This window comes from Pteropus alecto, unplaced genomic scaffold (genome assembly GCF_000325575.1).
Source record: "Pteropus alecto unplaced genomic scaffold, ASM32557v1 scaffold76, whole genome shotgun sequence".
In the NCBI taxonomy this organism is placed as follows: Eukaryota; Metazoa; Chordata; class Mammalia; order Chiroptera; family Pteropodidae; genus Pteropus; species Pteropus alecto.
Genome location: NW_006443138.1, coordinates 31,351,237 through 31,368,587, shown reverse-complemented (window position 1 = coordinate 31,368,587; position 17,351 = coordinate 31,351,237). Strand labels below are relative to the sequence as shown.

Genomic DNA, 17,351 nt, shown 5'->3' with positions numbered 1-17,351 from the left:
ACCGTAAAGGCAAGGGAAATAAAAGCGAAAATAAATGAATGGGACTATATCAAACTAAAAAGCTTCTTAAAATCCAAAGATAAGCAAAAGAAATCATCAACAAGATAAAGAGAGAACCATCTGAATGGGAAAATATATTTGCAAGCAACACCTCCGATAAGGGCCTAATATCCAAAATATACAAAGAACTCGAACAACTCAATAGCAACAAAAATTAAATGATCCAATCGAAAAATAGGCAGAGGACCTGAACAGACACTTCTCCCTAGAGGACATACAAATGGACAACAAATACATGAAAAGATGCTCAACATCACTAGCTATTAAGGAAATGCAAATCAAAACCACAATGAGGTACCATCTCACACCTGCTAGAATAGCTATAATCAAGAGGACAAGTAACAACAAATGTTGGAGAGAATATGGAGAAAAAGGAACCCTCATACTTTGCTGGTGGGACTACAAATTGGTACAACCACTATGGAAAACACTATGGAGGTTCCTCAGAAAACTAAGAATTGATCTATCATATGATCCAGCAATCCCTCTACTGAGTGTTTACCCCAAAGACTTAAAAACCCATATCTGTAAAGATATTTGCACGCTGATGTTCATAGCAGCATTATTCACAGTGGCCAGGACATGGAAGCAAAAGTGTCCTACGATAGATGATTGGCTAAAGAAGCTGTGGTACATATATACAATGGAATATTACTTAGCCATAAGAAGAGATGAGATATTGACATTTGCGACAATATGGTTGGACCTCGAGATAATCATGCTAAGTGAAATAAGTCAGAAAGAAAAAGTTGAAAATCACATGATATCACTTATATGTGGGATATAAACCTAAAAGCAACAAATGAACAGGACAAACAAACAGAAATTCAGGGACATGGACAATAGACTAGTGGTTACCAGAGGGTAGGGGGTGAGAGAGGAGGAGAGAGGTAGATAGTGTAAAGAGAGTCAAATATAGGGGGAAGGGGTAGGGTGAAGTGGGCAAAGGGGATCACAATATGGTAGCTGAAGGAAACTGGACTTTGGGTGGTAATCACAATAGAATATATAGATGTCAAATGATAATGTACACCTGAAAATTATATAATTGTATTAACCAATGTTACCCCAATAAAATGAACAAAAAAATAATAATAATCACCCTAACTGTAAATGAACGGAACTCACTAATCAAAATGTGAAGAGTAGCAGGATGGATTACAAAACAAGACCCAATTATATGTTGCCTTCAGGAAATCGACCTCAGCTACAAAGACAAACACAGACTCAAAGTGAAGCGGGGGAAGACAATACTCCAAGCAAATGGCATCCAGAGAAAAGTGGGTATAGCCATACTATATCAGACAAAGATGGGACATTTTATAATGATAAAGGGGACAATTAAGAATACATAACACTTATCAATATATATGCATACAACCTGAGAGCACCAAAATATATAAAGTAATTACTAACAAACCTAAGAGAGAAAATGAAAAAAATACAATTATAGTAGGCAACCTGAATGCCTCAATGACAGCAATGAATAGATCAACTACACAGAAAATCCGTAAGGAAATATCATCCTTAAATGACACATTAGACCAAATAGACATAACCAATATATAGAGAGCTTTCCATCCCCAAACGACAGAATATACATTCTTCACATGTGCACATGGAACACTCTTAAGGAGAGATCATATGTTGGAGCACAAGACTAGTCTCAACAAGTTTAAGAAAAATTAAATCATACCAAGCATATTTTCTGACCACAGCGGTATGAAACTTGAACTACTACAAGAAAGCTGGGAAAACCACAAATATGTGGAGATTAAACAACATGCTACTGAACAACTATTGGGTCAAAGAAGAAACGAGAGATCAAAAGTTACACACAGACAAATGAAAATGACAATACAACATATCACACCTTTGGGGATGTAGCAAAAGCAGTACTAAAAAGGAAGTTTATAGCATTACAGGCCTATCTCAAAAATCAAAAAAGATCTCAAATAAACAATCTAACATTACACCTTAAAGAAGCAGAAAAAGAAGGACAAATGAAGCTCAAAGACACTAGAAGGAAGGAAATAATAAAAACTAAAGTAGAATTAAATGAAATAGAGAACAAAAAGACAGTAAAAAAAACTTATGAGACAAATAGCTGGTTCAATGAAAAATAAATAAAATTGACAAACCTCTGGCTAGCATCAATAAGGAAAAAAAGGAAAAGATTCAAATAAATAAAATCAGAAATGAAAGGGAAGTTACAATGGACACCATAGAAATACAAAGGACTATACCTGCCACCAAATTCGATAACCTAGAAGAAATTAACAAATTCGTAGAAATATATAACATTCCTAGACTGTACCATGAAAAACTGGAAAACCTAAATAGACTGATCAATAGTAAGGAAACTGAAACAATATCAAAAACCTCCTAAAAAACAAAAGTCCAAGACCAGATAGTTTCACTGGTGAATTCTACCAACTACTCAAAAAGATTTAATACCTACCCTTCTCAAACTCTTCCAAAAAAACTGAAGAAGAGGCAATATTTCCTAATTCATTTTAGGAAGTGAACATTACACTGATACCAAAACCAGGCAAAGACAACACACAAAAAAGTACAAGCCAATATCTCTGATGAACATAGATGCACAAGTCCTAAACAAAAACTAGCAAACTGAATATAACAATACATCAGAGAGATAATACATTACAATCAAATGGGGTTCATTCCAGCAATACAAAAATGGTTCGACAAATGTAAATCATCAATGTATTACACCACATCAACTAAATAAAAGATGAAAACCATACAACCATATCAATCAACACAGAAAAAGCATTTGACAAGATACAACATCCACTTATAACTCTAACACTCAATAAAATGGGTGTAGAACGAAAGTGCCTGAACATAATAAAGGCCATATATGACAAACCCTCGACTAATATACTAAATGGTGAGAAACAAAAAGCTTTTCCTCTAAGATCAGGAACAAGATCAGGATGCCCACTCTCACCACTGTTATAAAACCAAAAATAAATAAATGAGACTACAACAAACTAAAAAGCTTCTGTACAGCAAAAGAAACCATTGACGAAATAAAAAGGCAACCAGTTGGTAGAAGACATTTGCAAACATTACTTCCGGTAAGGGGCTAATGTTCAAAATATATTAAGAACTCATACAACTCAATGACAACAAAAAACAATTCCATCAATAAATGGGCAGAAGACCTGAACAGGCACTTTTTCCTAGAAGACATACAGATGGCTAACAGATATATGAAAAGATGCTCATCTTCACCAGATATAAGGGAAATGCAAATCAAAACCACAATGAGATTCCACCTATCTATTACAATGTCTATTATCAATAAGACAAGAAATAACAAGTGCTGAAGGGGATGTAGAGAAAAAGGAACCCTCATACACTACTAGTAGGAATGTAAATTGATACAGTCACTACGGAAGACAGAATGGAGGTTCCTCAAAAATTTAAGAATAGAGCTTCCATATGACCCAACAATCCCTCTTCTGGGTATCTACCCCATAAATTTGAGAACATTTATTTGCAAAGATCTAAGTATCCCTATGTTCATCATAGCATTATTCACAGTAGCCAAGACATGGAAACAATCTGAATGTCTTTTGATGGATGACTGATTAAAGAAGATGGGGTACATATATGCAATGGAATACTACTCAGCCATAAGAAAAGATGAAATACTGCTATTTGTGACGACATGGATGGATCTTAAAAGTATCATGCTTGAAAGTATCAAGCAGAATAAATCAAAAGAAAAGGACAAGAACCATATGATTTCATTCATATATGGGATATAAATCAGAAAAACAAACGGAACAAGAAAACAAACTCATAGAAATAAGAGAGTTTACCAGAGGGGAAGAGAGTAAGGGAGGATAAAAAAGGGTGACGAGGGTCAACGATATGGCAACAGAAGGACACTAGACTTTGGGTGGTGAGCACGCAATGGAATATACAGGTGATGTATTATGAAATTGTATACCTCAAGCTTATATAATGGTGACTATTTGGGAAAAAGGTCTCATGTGTTAAATCTAATATATAATAGCCACTGTTTACAGAGTACTTACTATGGTGCTAGACAACATGAAAAATAAGCATTTAACATATATTATATCATTAAGCCATTTCCCATTTAGAAAAAAAAGTGCAGCTCACTGCCAGTATTAATTTAATTTTACATAAACACACTCTTTGAGGCTGAGGCAAATCTGTCTAGTTTTCAATGTGAAAATAAAATATAAAAACTGTTCTTGGAGTTATTTCTAAACAGAACTTGTCTCTATCCTAATGTAACAGAAATGTACACACAAATCAAATGAATCTTTAGCTAATGACTATTGGAGAATGATGTTAAACCACACGTAGATTTATCAAATGAATCTTTAGCTAACAACTATTGGAGAATGATGTTAAAACTACACGTAGGAATACTACATTTTCTAGAATTTGACATTTTCAGCAATTGAGAATTACTACTATATTTCATAAATAGAGATACCATTACTAAAAACAGAACTCTATAACTAGAATGATGTCACTTGTGTCCAAAGACTATTGATATACTAGAGCGAACTTTGTGGCAAACTTTGTGGGTAAGGTTAGGTAAGGCACATTATTTTGGGGTAAACGCTGCAGATGCAAGCACTGCCAATGAGTATTCTCAGAACAAATGGGAAATGAGCTAATTCTAATAAAACTGAGGAGGTTAGAATTATCATCTCCATTTCACATATGTGAAAATTAAGATTTAGAGAGCTTAATTAACCTGTCCAAAGACATGTGCCTAGTCTTTGGCAAAGCTAATATTTGAAACAAGTCTGATTACAAAGCCTATGATGCTAATTATCATGGTATAATGCCTCCAAAGCTTCTATTAAGGTGAGTAAAAATAATATACATTGATTAGGTTTGTAAGTTCACATGGTCTGACTCATTAACAATTCTGAGAAAGTTGGCTTTTTGAAAAATAATTCTACAAATTTTCTCATCCCTAGCACTTTATCACTAGGGGTCATACTTCTTCAAACTGAGCTGAGCCATCTTATACTGCATTCCCTTGGACTCTGCCTTTTCAAGGTGATAAGTTGATAATACAGTCTAAGATAATGAATAAGCAGTATGGTACAGTGGAAGAAAAACACTGAAGCTGGAATCGGAAGATCTTAGCTCTAGTATTAATTCCAATATTTACTAGTCTAGAGGTCCTAGGCAAGTTATTTAATTTTTTTCTCTGATTATTCACCTGACCTAACGAGATAAATAAATAACAAAACAAAAGCTAATAAAATCCACCCTGTCTTCTGCAAAGGATGGTTGTGACAAATGAGATGTGACATGAAATACTTTGTAAACTCTAAAACACAAATTGTATTATTATTCATTTAACAGAACCAGAAGAAGCTGTCTCCCAAATGAAGCCCTAATTCTTTTCCCCACAAACATACTCAACGCATAACCATCTAAAGATAAATGTCATGTCTAACAGAGAAATGAAGAAATGATGGGAAATTAGGATAGATAGGAAAGAAGAGCGGCATACTACAGGACACATACTTTTAGGCCAAGCAGAACCTTACAGCATTAATCAAAAATCCATTTAACTCAAAAATATCCACTGAACACTGGACATTTATGCATTAAAAAATTAGCTCTGATGGTTTTCTCTTATATGACACTAACAATTTTTCCTGAACTTTATCATTAACACACTAAATCATGTAAGAGAAAAGAGAATTTGGTTAATACCTTATTCCAGCCGCTGGCATGAACTGTAGTCTCCAGTGTACATTCCCGATATGCCTGATATGTCATTGGCCTGTAGAGATTTTTTTTAAAAGTCTGTGTCACTAAGCAGGAAAATTCTAAATTTCCAGATGAATAAATATACATTCACTACTCTACTTTTGAACTTTTTGTGGAAATAACAAAGATTATTCAACATAATGTTTTGTATGAAATGTGGCTTTTAACATTTAGTATGCATTTTTCTTCAAGCATTCTCTATAGGATGAGATGCATGCTACCAGTTTGGGAAAGCAGTTAACAACATAATAAGTTAATAATAAATATTAATAAATTTTTTTACAATTGAAACTTATCCAACAGTATTTCTATGTTGTACATAAACAAATACTTGGATTATTACTATGGGATCAAATAATAACAAATAAAAATTATTTCAATAAAGCACAATTTTAACTTTTTTAAAAGGCAAAAAAATCTAAAATATTTTAAAATTAAAGAGACATGTCATTGGAAGACTTTTCAAATTGAGGATATACGGAGCTGGAATAAACAAGGACAATAAATGGAGCTCTATTTTTAACTTGGAGTCTTATGACATAAAATCCTGGAAAGCAGAGAGAGAAATCTTTCTGATTATTTTCCATGTAAGTTCTATTCATACCAAAACTCAAATCATTGAGTGATGACAATGCTCACTCACTCATTTATTGAGGAAGTTTAAGTATATTTTAAGTTATCGGTTTCATGTGCAAATTAACAGCAACACCACCAAAAATACTTGGTAATCAAGTAACATGAAGGCATCAACAGCTTGGATAATAGAGTTAATAAAATTTACTTCTCCTCTTTTCTGGAGGGAAGTAAAAATTATTAACATATATGTAAAAAAGGGAGAGAAGTCTTATTTTAAAATCCATTCCAAAGTCATTTTCTGCTCTGACCACTCTGTTCTGTGATCTCTTCAGCCTGTAAATATAGAAGATTGGTAACAGCTACCACTCATTGGTAGCCTACTGTTAGGTTTTATATTTTTTATATTTATATTTTATATATTTAATATTATCATTTTATATATTTGGAAACTGAAGCTCAGAAAAGCTAAGAGACTATCCCAAATCCACATAGTTGGCAAGCAGGGACTTAGGAATTCACACTCAATTAGATTTGGCTGCAAAGGCCACACTGCTCCTATTCTAAAAGGATTTTGGCAGAAGCCATGATTATGTCTAGATGCCACATATGACTAAAGAGCATCTGATATACAGCTAGTGATGTGCTGAAAACGCAATATACACACTAGATTTCAAAGATTTAGCAAGAGAAAAAAATGTAAAATCTCTCATTAATAAGTCTTTATATTGAGTATATGTTAAAATATAATATTTAAATATATTAAGTCGAATAAAATATATTATTGAAAATCATAATTTAATTTTTTATGTGGCTGCTAGAAAATTATAAATTATGTATATATGACTTCCATTATATCTATTGGACAGCGTTAGTCTGGATATTTCAGAAAACAGTTCTGATGACACAGGCATTCTTTTATACAAGTCAAAATCAATACTACAGTGCTACTGAAATAAGATGTCAGGGATGACCTTTTTAAGATGTTATGTACTACCTTCTTAATATCATATTCCCATCAAAGTAAGCTTAGTATTTTTTAAAAGACCTGGGCTAAATACTATGTGGTTGTAAAACTTGAACTTCAGCAGATACTGTACATTCTACCTACCTATATTTCCCCTGAAGCTTTACTTGCGTATATCAGTCCCTTCACTTCCTTTCCTGAACTGTTTGATGCTGCTGTGGGTCACAGTAGTCCTTATTGGTAGTTTGTCTATCAGGCTAAAGTACTTTAGCATCCTTCAGAATGAAACATGATTTGAAACATTATATGTACACACATATACGCACATAAACAATCCAGCAGATTAAAACATTTAGAGGAAATCTAATACATAGAAAAGTAAGTAGCTGGAAAATCAGCCCTATCTGATGAGCTACTTGGACATAACAAAAAAGAAAAAGGGGGTTAGGAGGGAATCTTTTGAAATGTCTCCCCTACAGGAAAAGATGAGCATTAAAATTCCCACTTTAACAAAATTGGAAGAGTAGGTGGCTATTTTCCACCTTAAAGGATATTACCATCAACCTGTATAACTTCTAGTTCATCATCAGATAGTTATTTTGAAGGTATTAGTAACAGCACTTAACAACTTTCTAAAGTAGATTTCTAATAATCAATCACACTTATTTTCTTCAAAATTGGCTAAAATCTACTGGAACATTTCTTCTTGATTGCTAAAAGGGAGCATATGTTAAGTTTCATATTCCTTAATAAATAAAAGACCTCTGGCTTTACTATTTACCATTTGAAAGTTGCATCTGATATCTTTTAGATTGTATAAAGAAAACATCTTAACACGTGTCTTAATAGTAAAAATATTTATCTTTAAGTAGAAGAAAAATACCGAAAATAAATGCAATACTAAAAAAGAAAAAAAAGATTTCTGAAAAAAAAATTTATTCTGAGGCCTAACTCTGATATACAACCAGAAGTACCAATTTCAAAATAATTATATCAGTATTCAAGGTTTGGAGAGAAAAAAAAAAACAAATTAAATATTCATCAAAGACAAGATTTCAAAAAGTTTACTTTGCAGTAAGATACATCAACTTTTCCTGTATATTATGAAAAGGACTCCAAAAACAATACTTTTTAAAAAAACTACAAAATATTGTTCTTCAGAGAGCTTATAATATCCCTGTAAAGTTAAAATTAACAGATGGATAAATTGAGATAGGGAGTGAAATAGTTTGCTCAAAGCTACAAATAATTTGTATCAAAACTGGAAACAATTTTTTTCTTATACGTCTCAGTTATTTCACTCCGAGTCCCATTAGCTTTTAAAAGTTTTGTTTGTTTTGGCAAAATAGTAAATTTCTTCAATTCTTATATAAAACATTAATATATAAAATATGTTAAAGTATAGCTATTCTGGTTTAAGAAGAATGGAGAGGCCCTTACAAGCCTCACCCACTCACCCTTGTCCCTCACCTCTACAAGGGCCCCAAAGGCTCCACAGAATACTCTGAAAGTCACTGTCATATATCTAAATCTCCTATTAAGTTTTATTTCCCAACACCCATAATGTTCTGTCCTTTCCACACTTATTTTTAAACTTTTGAACTGGTTAAGAAAATCCAAATATGATTTTCATTTCGCTGTCTCCTATGTATAATTTGGATAGTGACATTTGCTCATGCCATCAGAATCTAAACAAATTGAATTCTCCTTAAACTCAAATTGCTTCCTTCTAATAAATGGTAATGTATAAACTGTGCCTACACAAAAGTAAGGAATTACGTTCAACAGTAATTTAGCATCTGAATATTGGCCCTTTTAGTGAAAGAACAGTCTAATCCTGTTTTAGATGGTTGTCAACCTTCATTAAAACAAATACTTTTCAAATTCGTACCAATTACTTGATGATTCTCAGCAAACAATTAGGGGAAATGAATTTTTCAGATTTACAATAAATTACTTAGTTCTATTTTAACATACTTTCACTATGAACTTCTTGCCTTTAGTTTTAACAGTCAGAACCATAGCTAGGAGAGAAGTTCCCACTTTAAGAATGTGGCAATAGTTTCATGGGCAGATGCACAACCCAAAAGATTAGCGACATCTGGGATACCTAAAATACAGATATAAATGTTAATCCCACATTGCAAGACATAAAATCCTAGCCATTATATTTATGTTGGCCACTAGAGAGAATGGCAGTAAAAGTGGTCAGGAAAAATAAAATAGTTTGTATTTACGACTCAGTGAAAGTATTTGTTGAAACCTGATAGCTCAACAAGAAAATACAAATGATCAAATCCATGTTGGAACAGTTAAATCACTGCTTTGATGCAAAAGCTGTCACTCAAAACACAAAGAGAGATGCTTTGGGAGAGGCAAAGAAGAAAAGTGACACTGTTCACATAATACAAAGCCTTAATCAATCCAGTGCTGCACGAGATATGTAGAGACTACTAGAGAAGGTCCCAGACAGCAATGGTAACTCACTGGCTGAGAAGCATTTGCAATGCCTTATGTAGAGGCTCCTTGAGTTCCTGTGACACTTTTTCTCCAAGATGAGCCAAGCAGTCTTCTACTGAGCTTTCTGGGTTAGCAGGGCTGAACACTGGAGAAGTGTGACGATCAAAGCCTGTGCTGGTGAAGGCTGAAGACAGGGCAAAAGAAAACCTAATTTAATTAACAATATCAAAAGTTGTGCTATAAAAGCTCAGGGGATTAAGACATCTACTATAAACTAACTTATAAGCCACTTAAAGTAAGGTTGGATAATCTTTCCTAGAACACAAAACTGGATCGGTCCTAAATTTAGAGATTTTTTTTTAAAGGGAAGATTTTTATGGAAAGTCTTAGTTTTAAGAGAAGAAAAAGGCTAAACTGAAATGTTAAAATGCACAAATTCAGTATATCACTACAGACCAACTTAGTATAAGAATGATAAATGAAAGGCAACTCCTAGACCTATCATCCCTCTCTTAATATTTTGTTTTTAAGATTTGTTTTTAACCTTTATAAATATGGCACCTCTTAAAGCAGACTCTAATCAGTTTATTCCACCTTAGATGATGAGTCAATTACTTTCATTCCCTTTTTAAAATGAACTTTCTAGCTCAATAGTCCTGCATATGGATAAATTTTAAAACTATGAAGGATATACAAGTCCATAAGTTGCACATGGAAGAAGCAGTCGTAGTCTATTCCTCATCAGCTCAAACTACCAGCCTCCCATCTGCTTATATGGACTTAGCCATTCTCTAACTGCAGGAAGAACAGGCAGAATTATTGTTGTTTCGTGGTACAAACAGGATGCAGGGTATAGAAACCCAGTAAAGCAAGCGGCTTGCACCCAACTCCCAAGAGTTATCGATAACTTCCATAAAGCTTTAACTGCGTTAATCTAAGGCATACTCCTCGAAAGCTATAAAATTTACTACAGAGTTAAGTATACTATTTCTTTATAAAGTGCTTATCTCCAAGAAAGATGCAAATGGCTGCAAAGTTCACAAATATTTTGCTGTCTGAGCAAACTTGAGGGCATCCATTATAATGCTCAGTCTTAATTAATATGAGGGTTAAGCCTTTGTTGCTTTTTTTCTTTTGGCCTTCTGCCCATTTTACTATATATAAGTACTGCTATCACAAAAGGAGGAAGGTTCAGGTCGTGGGGGTGGGAGGAAAGAGGAGGCAGGCGGGAGGCATCAAAAAAAAAAAAAGAGAGAGAAAGGCTAAAAATACAATTGGAACTTTAATCAGTTAAAAATGTTGGTGAAGGAAAATAAGAGAAGATTAAAATTAGGTTTCTGAGTACTTGTAAATTTCTATTATGCATTCTCTACTAAAAGGGAACTGATTTATAAACATGATTTATAATTTTTCTTGTTAAAAATTATTGAACAATATGTATCCACATAAAAACTTGTACAAGAATATTCATAGCAGCATTATACATAATAGCTGAACAAGGAAACAACCTAAATGCCCGTCATCTGATGCATGGATAAACAAAAGGTGGTATATCCACACAATGGAATATTATTCTACCACAAAATGGAATGAAGTACTGATAAATGCTACCACATGGATGACCCTTGAAAACACTATGCTAAGTGAAAGCCAGTCACAAAAGACCACATAGTGTGTGATTCCATTTAATTATATATCCATAATGGACAAATGCATAGAAACAGAGGCAGATTAGTGGTTGCCTTGGGTCGGGATGGTGGTGGGGGTTAGTGGGAGTAGATATGGGAACTGACTGCTAATGTGTATACTGTTTCTTCTGGGGATGTTAAAAATGTTCTAAATTTAGATTGTGGTGATGGTTGCACAATTCTGTAAAAGTATACTAACAACTACTGAACTGTACATTTTGGGTAAATTTTATGGAACATGAAATATATCTCAATAAAACTGTAAAAGAACTCATTCGGCAATATGTTCAATGCATCTTGACTTCTGGAAAGCAAAACAAGAAATAACCTAAATACTCCCCTCAATAATAAGGGAATGACTGAACAGTCATTCAAAATATAAGGAATTTCATATAGTTAGTAGAATGATAACTATTTTAAGTTTATGACGTAAAGTACAAAATATGTGGCCATAAAATTACATGTACATTACTATTACAACTACCTATAGCATATATGAATGCAAAAATGAAAGCAGTTTACTTACATTTTTCCATTTAACATTGTTATTAATTATAAAGATACCAAATACAAATAAAACCTCACTGAATGAAAAGTATCTTAACATGATTGTTTAGCCCATCACTTAACACCAGAAAAGGCCATATTTAAACTGCTGGTTGGGTATAGTTGGAAAACATTTAGAAACATATCCCCCAGGAAAGAAAAAAGATATCTCTAGTTTCATCCTTTTAATGCTAACCAATGAAGCTGTCTAATGTGGAGGACATGCTACTGTAAAAAATCAAATTAAGCCAATAGTAAACCGCACCAAACGATCTACTAATTAACTAGAAAAATAAAAATAAACAGACCTTCAGAAATTTCTCTGTCCAGGGATTTTAGTTCTTCTTCAATTTCAGTTTTAACTTTTAATAAAACTTCTTGATCCAGAGACTCTAGTGTACAATTTAGTGGCTTTTAGTATCTTCACAGAATTGTACATCTGTCACCATAGTCAATTTTCGAACATATTCATCATCCCCACAAGAAACCCCAAAGAGAAGCCATTACAATTATGGGTAGTATTTTAATTATTAAGTCAGAAAATATAAAATCAAAACTATCAAAGATAGGAGGCTGGGGAGATATTTAAAGACAAGAAATCTGAGGCTTGGGTAGTTTATACCACTACTATGGAGAAGATGTGATTGGAACTGAGGCTTATCTAAATATAAAACCATTAATGCAGGCTGTGTCCTCCTTATCTTCTGGTTGGGCGGCTAGGAAGGAAATATCCCAGAAACATTTTTGCCATGATAGAAAAGGAAACCTGAAAGGTTGTCAAGATCAGTGATAATGTCTTTTGATATTGACCTTCATGGTCTCTTATTTTCATGCAAACTATAGCCCAAGAGAAGGCCTGTTATTATCAAAAGATTTATATCCTCCAACTTAAGAAAGCTATGAATATACCAAAAATACTGGGCACAAGCTATTCTTATGGAGTAAAAGGAAGGTCTTGGTCTCTAGCACAGAATAGAAAATGAAAGCGAAGAGAGAAAAGAAAGGAAAAATTGGACAAGATATATGACAACTTACTAATTTCTCCTGCCTCACATATTTGGAGAACTTCGTCATTTCATTTAAAATACTGAATCCAAATATGACACTCCTCACCCGTCCCATTCAGAATGTATTTATAGACACATTTCTAGTACTTCTTCAGTTGTTCATATCACTGTTTTCTACCACTGACAAGTTTTATAAAGAGAGGGATGAGCTGTTTGTTTTCATTTTTGCAAGCAAAAAATTCTGAATTCAAAGATAAGCTTATTAATTAAGGCCAAGAAAAGTGAATATTATAGCATCAATGGGTCTTTAAAATACCTTTGAAAAACAAAAGGTTACACATTTCTGTATCTTACAGATTCTTTGATTAGTTTTCAACTTTTAAAACTGACAAAAATAATTTTCATTTAGGCCATATAAAACACTTTCTTCTGAGATGAACCTAACCAAAATAAAACTCAGACCTTTAAAAGAATTTTTTGTGGAAAATATAAAATTCCTTAGGTATTTCTAGTTGAAGCGTAACACAAAGGATCCCCTCAATGTCACATATATTTTGCTTAACTAGACATTTCACTTATCATTTTTGCTTACATAAATATCTTAAATGACTACATACAGAGGAGATTCAAGATGTCATAGAAAGTAAAGGCTATACAGCCCTCCTCTGGTGACCACACCAAAACTATAACAAAACTACAGAGCAACCAACCAGTACAGGAAGTCACTAGAGGTCTGGCTGAAAACAAGCCCTACAACTAGGTCACCTCAAATAAAAGGTCACCTCAAAATGGTAGGAGGGGTAGAGATGTGAAACGCCCCAGGCCTACAACCACGTGTGGCGGTAGAGAATCAGGAGGCTATCCTGGCTGCAGAGTCCTCTCCCCTACCTGAGGAATGAAGGGTCCGGCCACACACTGGGCTCCCCAGCTCAGGGTTCCAATGCCAAGAAGAGAAGTCCCCACAACCTCTGGATGTGAAAACCAGCGGAGGTTGCGGCTGAGTGAGATGAGGACTGTGGGAGTTGTAGATGATCTTCTTAAAGGGACCACACCTGGCCTTACTTGCTAACGGTCTTGCTCACTCAGAGCTCCAGTGCTGGGGCAGCTGCTCGAGGGGCACCGGGGACATATAGGGAGGCACTGAGCTCTTGGACTTCAGGGAGAGGGCTGGAGGGGCGGCTGGTTCACAGACAAAGCTCCAGGCATAAGCTATTTTCCCTTCGTTGAGCCCTCTCAGCTGGCCACAGCAGAGGTAGGAGCCATCAAGCTGGATAACACAAGTCATTCCACCCAGGGGATTCCGAGACTCCACCTGTCCCAACTTGTGGCCCACCCAAGTCACTTCCAATGATTTATTCCACACAAATGGGCTGTCCCGGCTCTTGCTAAGAACTTTCATAAAATCTCTCAAAGCCTCACAAAACCCAAAGAAGGAGCATCTGGCCTCAGCATGCCCTATACCTCTTGCTGAGTGGCCTCAAGCCCTGTATCAGTGGCAGTCAGCCTCAGTTTTGGACCTATTGAGGCACCTATCTCTTACCTGGTGGCCTCAGAAGGGCACAGGCTGTGACTGAACTTAGCCTGCAGCTGGACTCCTCTCAGGTCTGTGCCAAGGAGTCCCAGAGGACACCTATCTAAAGCTACTCTACTAAGACTGGGAGACTTAAGAGCCCTACCTAATACATAAAAACAGACACAGGGAGGCAGCCAAAGTGAGGAGACAAAGAAGCATGTCCCACATGAAAGAACAGAACAAAACTCCAGAAAAAAAATTCACTAAAATGGAGACAAGCAATCTACTAGATGCAGAGTTCAAAACACCAGCAATAAGGATGCTCAAGGAACTTAGGGGAAGAGTAGATGAACTCAATGAGAAATTTAACAGAGATACAAAAAAAACCATAAAAATGGAGATGGAAAACATAATACAGAGTCAAACAGAAATGAAGACTATAATATCTGAGATGAAGAGTACATTAGAGGGAATCAACAGAATGGATGAAACAGAGGATCGAATCAGTGATTTAGAGGATAGAATAGTGGAGGATACCCAATCAGAACAGCAACAAGAAAAAAGAATACAAAAAAATAAATATAGTTTAAGAAGCCTCTGGGACAACTTTAAGTATAACAACATTCGTATCATAGGAGTACCAGAAAGAGAAGAGAGAGAGCAAGGAATTGAAAATCTATTTCAAGAAATAGTGATGAAAAACTTCCCTAACCTGGTGAGAGAAATAGACATACAACCCCAGGAAGTTCAGAGAATCCCAAACAAGATGAACCCAAAGAGGCCCACACCAAGACACAGCACAGTTATCATTTAGAATTGAAGGACAGATAAAGAGCTTCTTAGACAAGAAAAAGCTAAACGAGTTCATCACCACCAAGCCAGTATTATAGGAAATGCTGGAGGGACTTCTTTAAGAAGAATAAAAAAATATGTATCAAAAGTCTAAAAAAAGAATGGCAATAACTACATATATATCAATGAGTACTTCAAATGAGAAGGAATTAAATGTTCCAATCAAAAGACAGGGTGAGAAATAGGCAAGAAAATAAAACCATTACACAGGCTGCCTACAAGAGACTCACTTCAGATTAAGACACACATAGATTAAAAGTAAGGGGATGAAAAAAAATATTTCATGATGGACCTAAAGGTTAGTGTGCTGAGTAGAGTAAGTCAGACAGAGGAAGACAAATGCCATATGATGGCACGTATATAAGGAATCAAGGAAACAGAAACAAATTCATAGATACAGTGAACATTTTAAGGATTACCAAATAGTAGGAGGGTTGTGGGGGTCGGTGAAAAACGGGGACTGGATTAAGAAGTACAAATTGGTAGTGGTAGTTACAAATAGCCATGGAGATAGAAAGTATAGCATAAGGAAAATAGCCAAAAATATGATAATAATTATGTACAGTGTCAGATGAGTACTAGATTTACTGGAGTGATCACTTTGTGAGTTATATAGATGTCTAATCACTACGTTGTATACCTGAAACTAATATAGTATATGCCAACTATAACTGCAAAATAAATTATTATTAATTTAAAAAACTACATATATAAAAAACTTTAAAACATTACATATAACAGATACAATCTATTATGCTAAATTTGAAGATGGCAATCTTTACGAATTCTCATAAAGCATAAAAGTCTACCTTTCCAAATAGGTTTTTTCTCCTAATTTTTTTTTATTGTGGTTAAAATATACATAACTTAAAATTTACCATCTTTACCATTTTTAAGTGTATCACTCAGTAGTTTTAAATACATTCATAATGTTGTGCTATCAGCACCACCATCCATCTCCAGAACTCTTCATCTTGTAAAACTGAAACTCTATACCCGTTAAACACTAATCTGCCATTCCCTCCTTCCCTCCAGCCCCTGGCAACCATCACTCTAACTGTGATTTAGACTATTCTAAATATTTTATATAAGTAGACTTATACAGTATTCGTCTTCTGGAGACTTGCTTATTTCGCTTACAGATAGACTTTTAATAAATCTCAAGTACTGTTTATAAGTTATCCATTTAGAAGTAATTTGTAGTGTTTTTTTTTTTCTAAAACCAAATCTTTATTTTCTACTTCGAAAAGGAGGGTAAGTGATTGTTCTGTTTAGTTCCAAAGAACAGAACAAGACCCAGTAGGTAGAAATGATAGGAAAGCAGATTTCATTCATTATAAGAAAGAGTAATTTGTAGTTTTAGATGGGACTGCAACAGCACTGATTAATATTACTACACTAGGTAAAGTGACCTTCAGAATATATTGTGATATTATTAAAATAAAGCAAATACAGATTGATAAATTAAAGTCAACCTTATTTATTTCAATAAAATTATCTTTCTCCTTCCGGCTTCCTGGAAGGCAGCTCAATAAAGTGGAAGATAAGCTTTGCAATCAAGCATTCCAACTCATCACTACATGGGACCTTGAGCAAGAAAAATAAGCTTCTTGAGCCTCTACTCTTACGTAAAATGGGAAAAAATTCTTACCACAAAAGAATGTTGTCTAGGGTAATGAGATAAATAAGTCCCATCACATCAAAATGATCAACAGACAGTAGCTCCCACTCACCAATCCTGGTTCTCTAAAATGTTGTTACTACTTTACAATGATCTTTCGCAAAACTCTGTCTCTGTGAACAGAAATAGCTCATCATAGATTCCTAATCAATGATGCTAATAAAAAAATCTGCTTTCAGTACTGTAAGTTGAGATC

General features: G+C 34.5%; 1 protein-coding gene across 1 annotated transcript in view; it reads right to left on the bottom strand.

The window, feature by feature from the left end:
• BCL2L13 (BCL2 like 13) overlaps positions 1-17,351 on the bottom strand; it is a 90,526-nt gene that overhangs the window by 51,637 nt on the left and 21,538 nt on the right. Inside the window, exons 3-5 of the mRNA XM_015598424.2 lie at positions 12,411-12,494; positions 9,896-10,052; positions 5,812-5,881 (exon numbers count right to left, since the gene is read on the bottom strand). Coding sequence (XP_015453910.1) covers positions 5,812-5,881; positions 9,896-10,052; positions 12,411-12,494 — 311 coding nt within the window. The remainder of the gene's footprint in view (positions 1-5,811; positions 5,882-9,895; positions 10,053-12,410; positions 12,495-17,351) is intronic.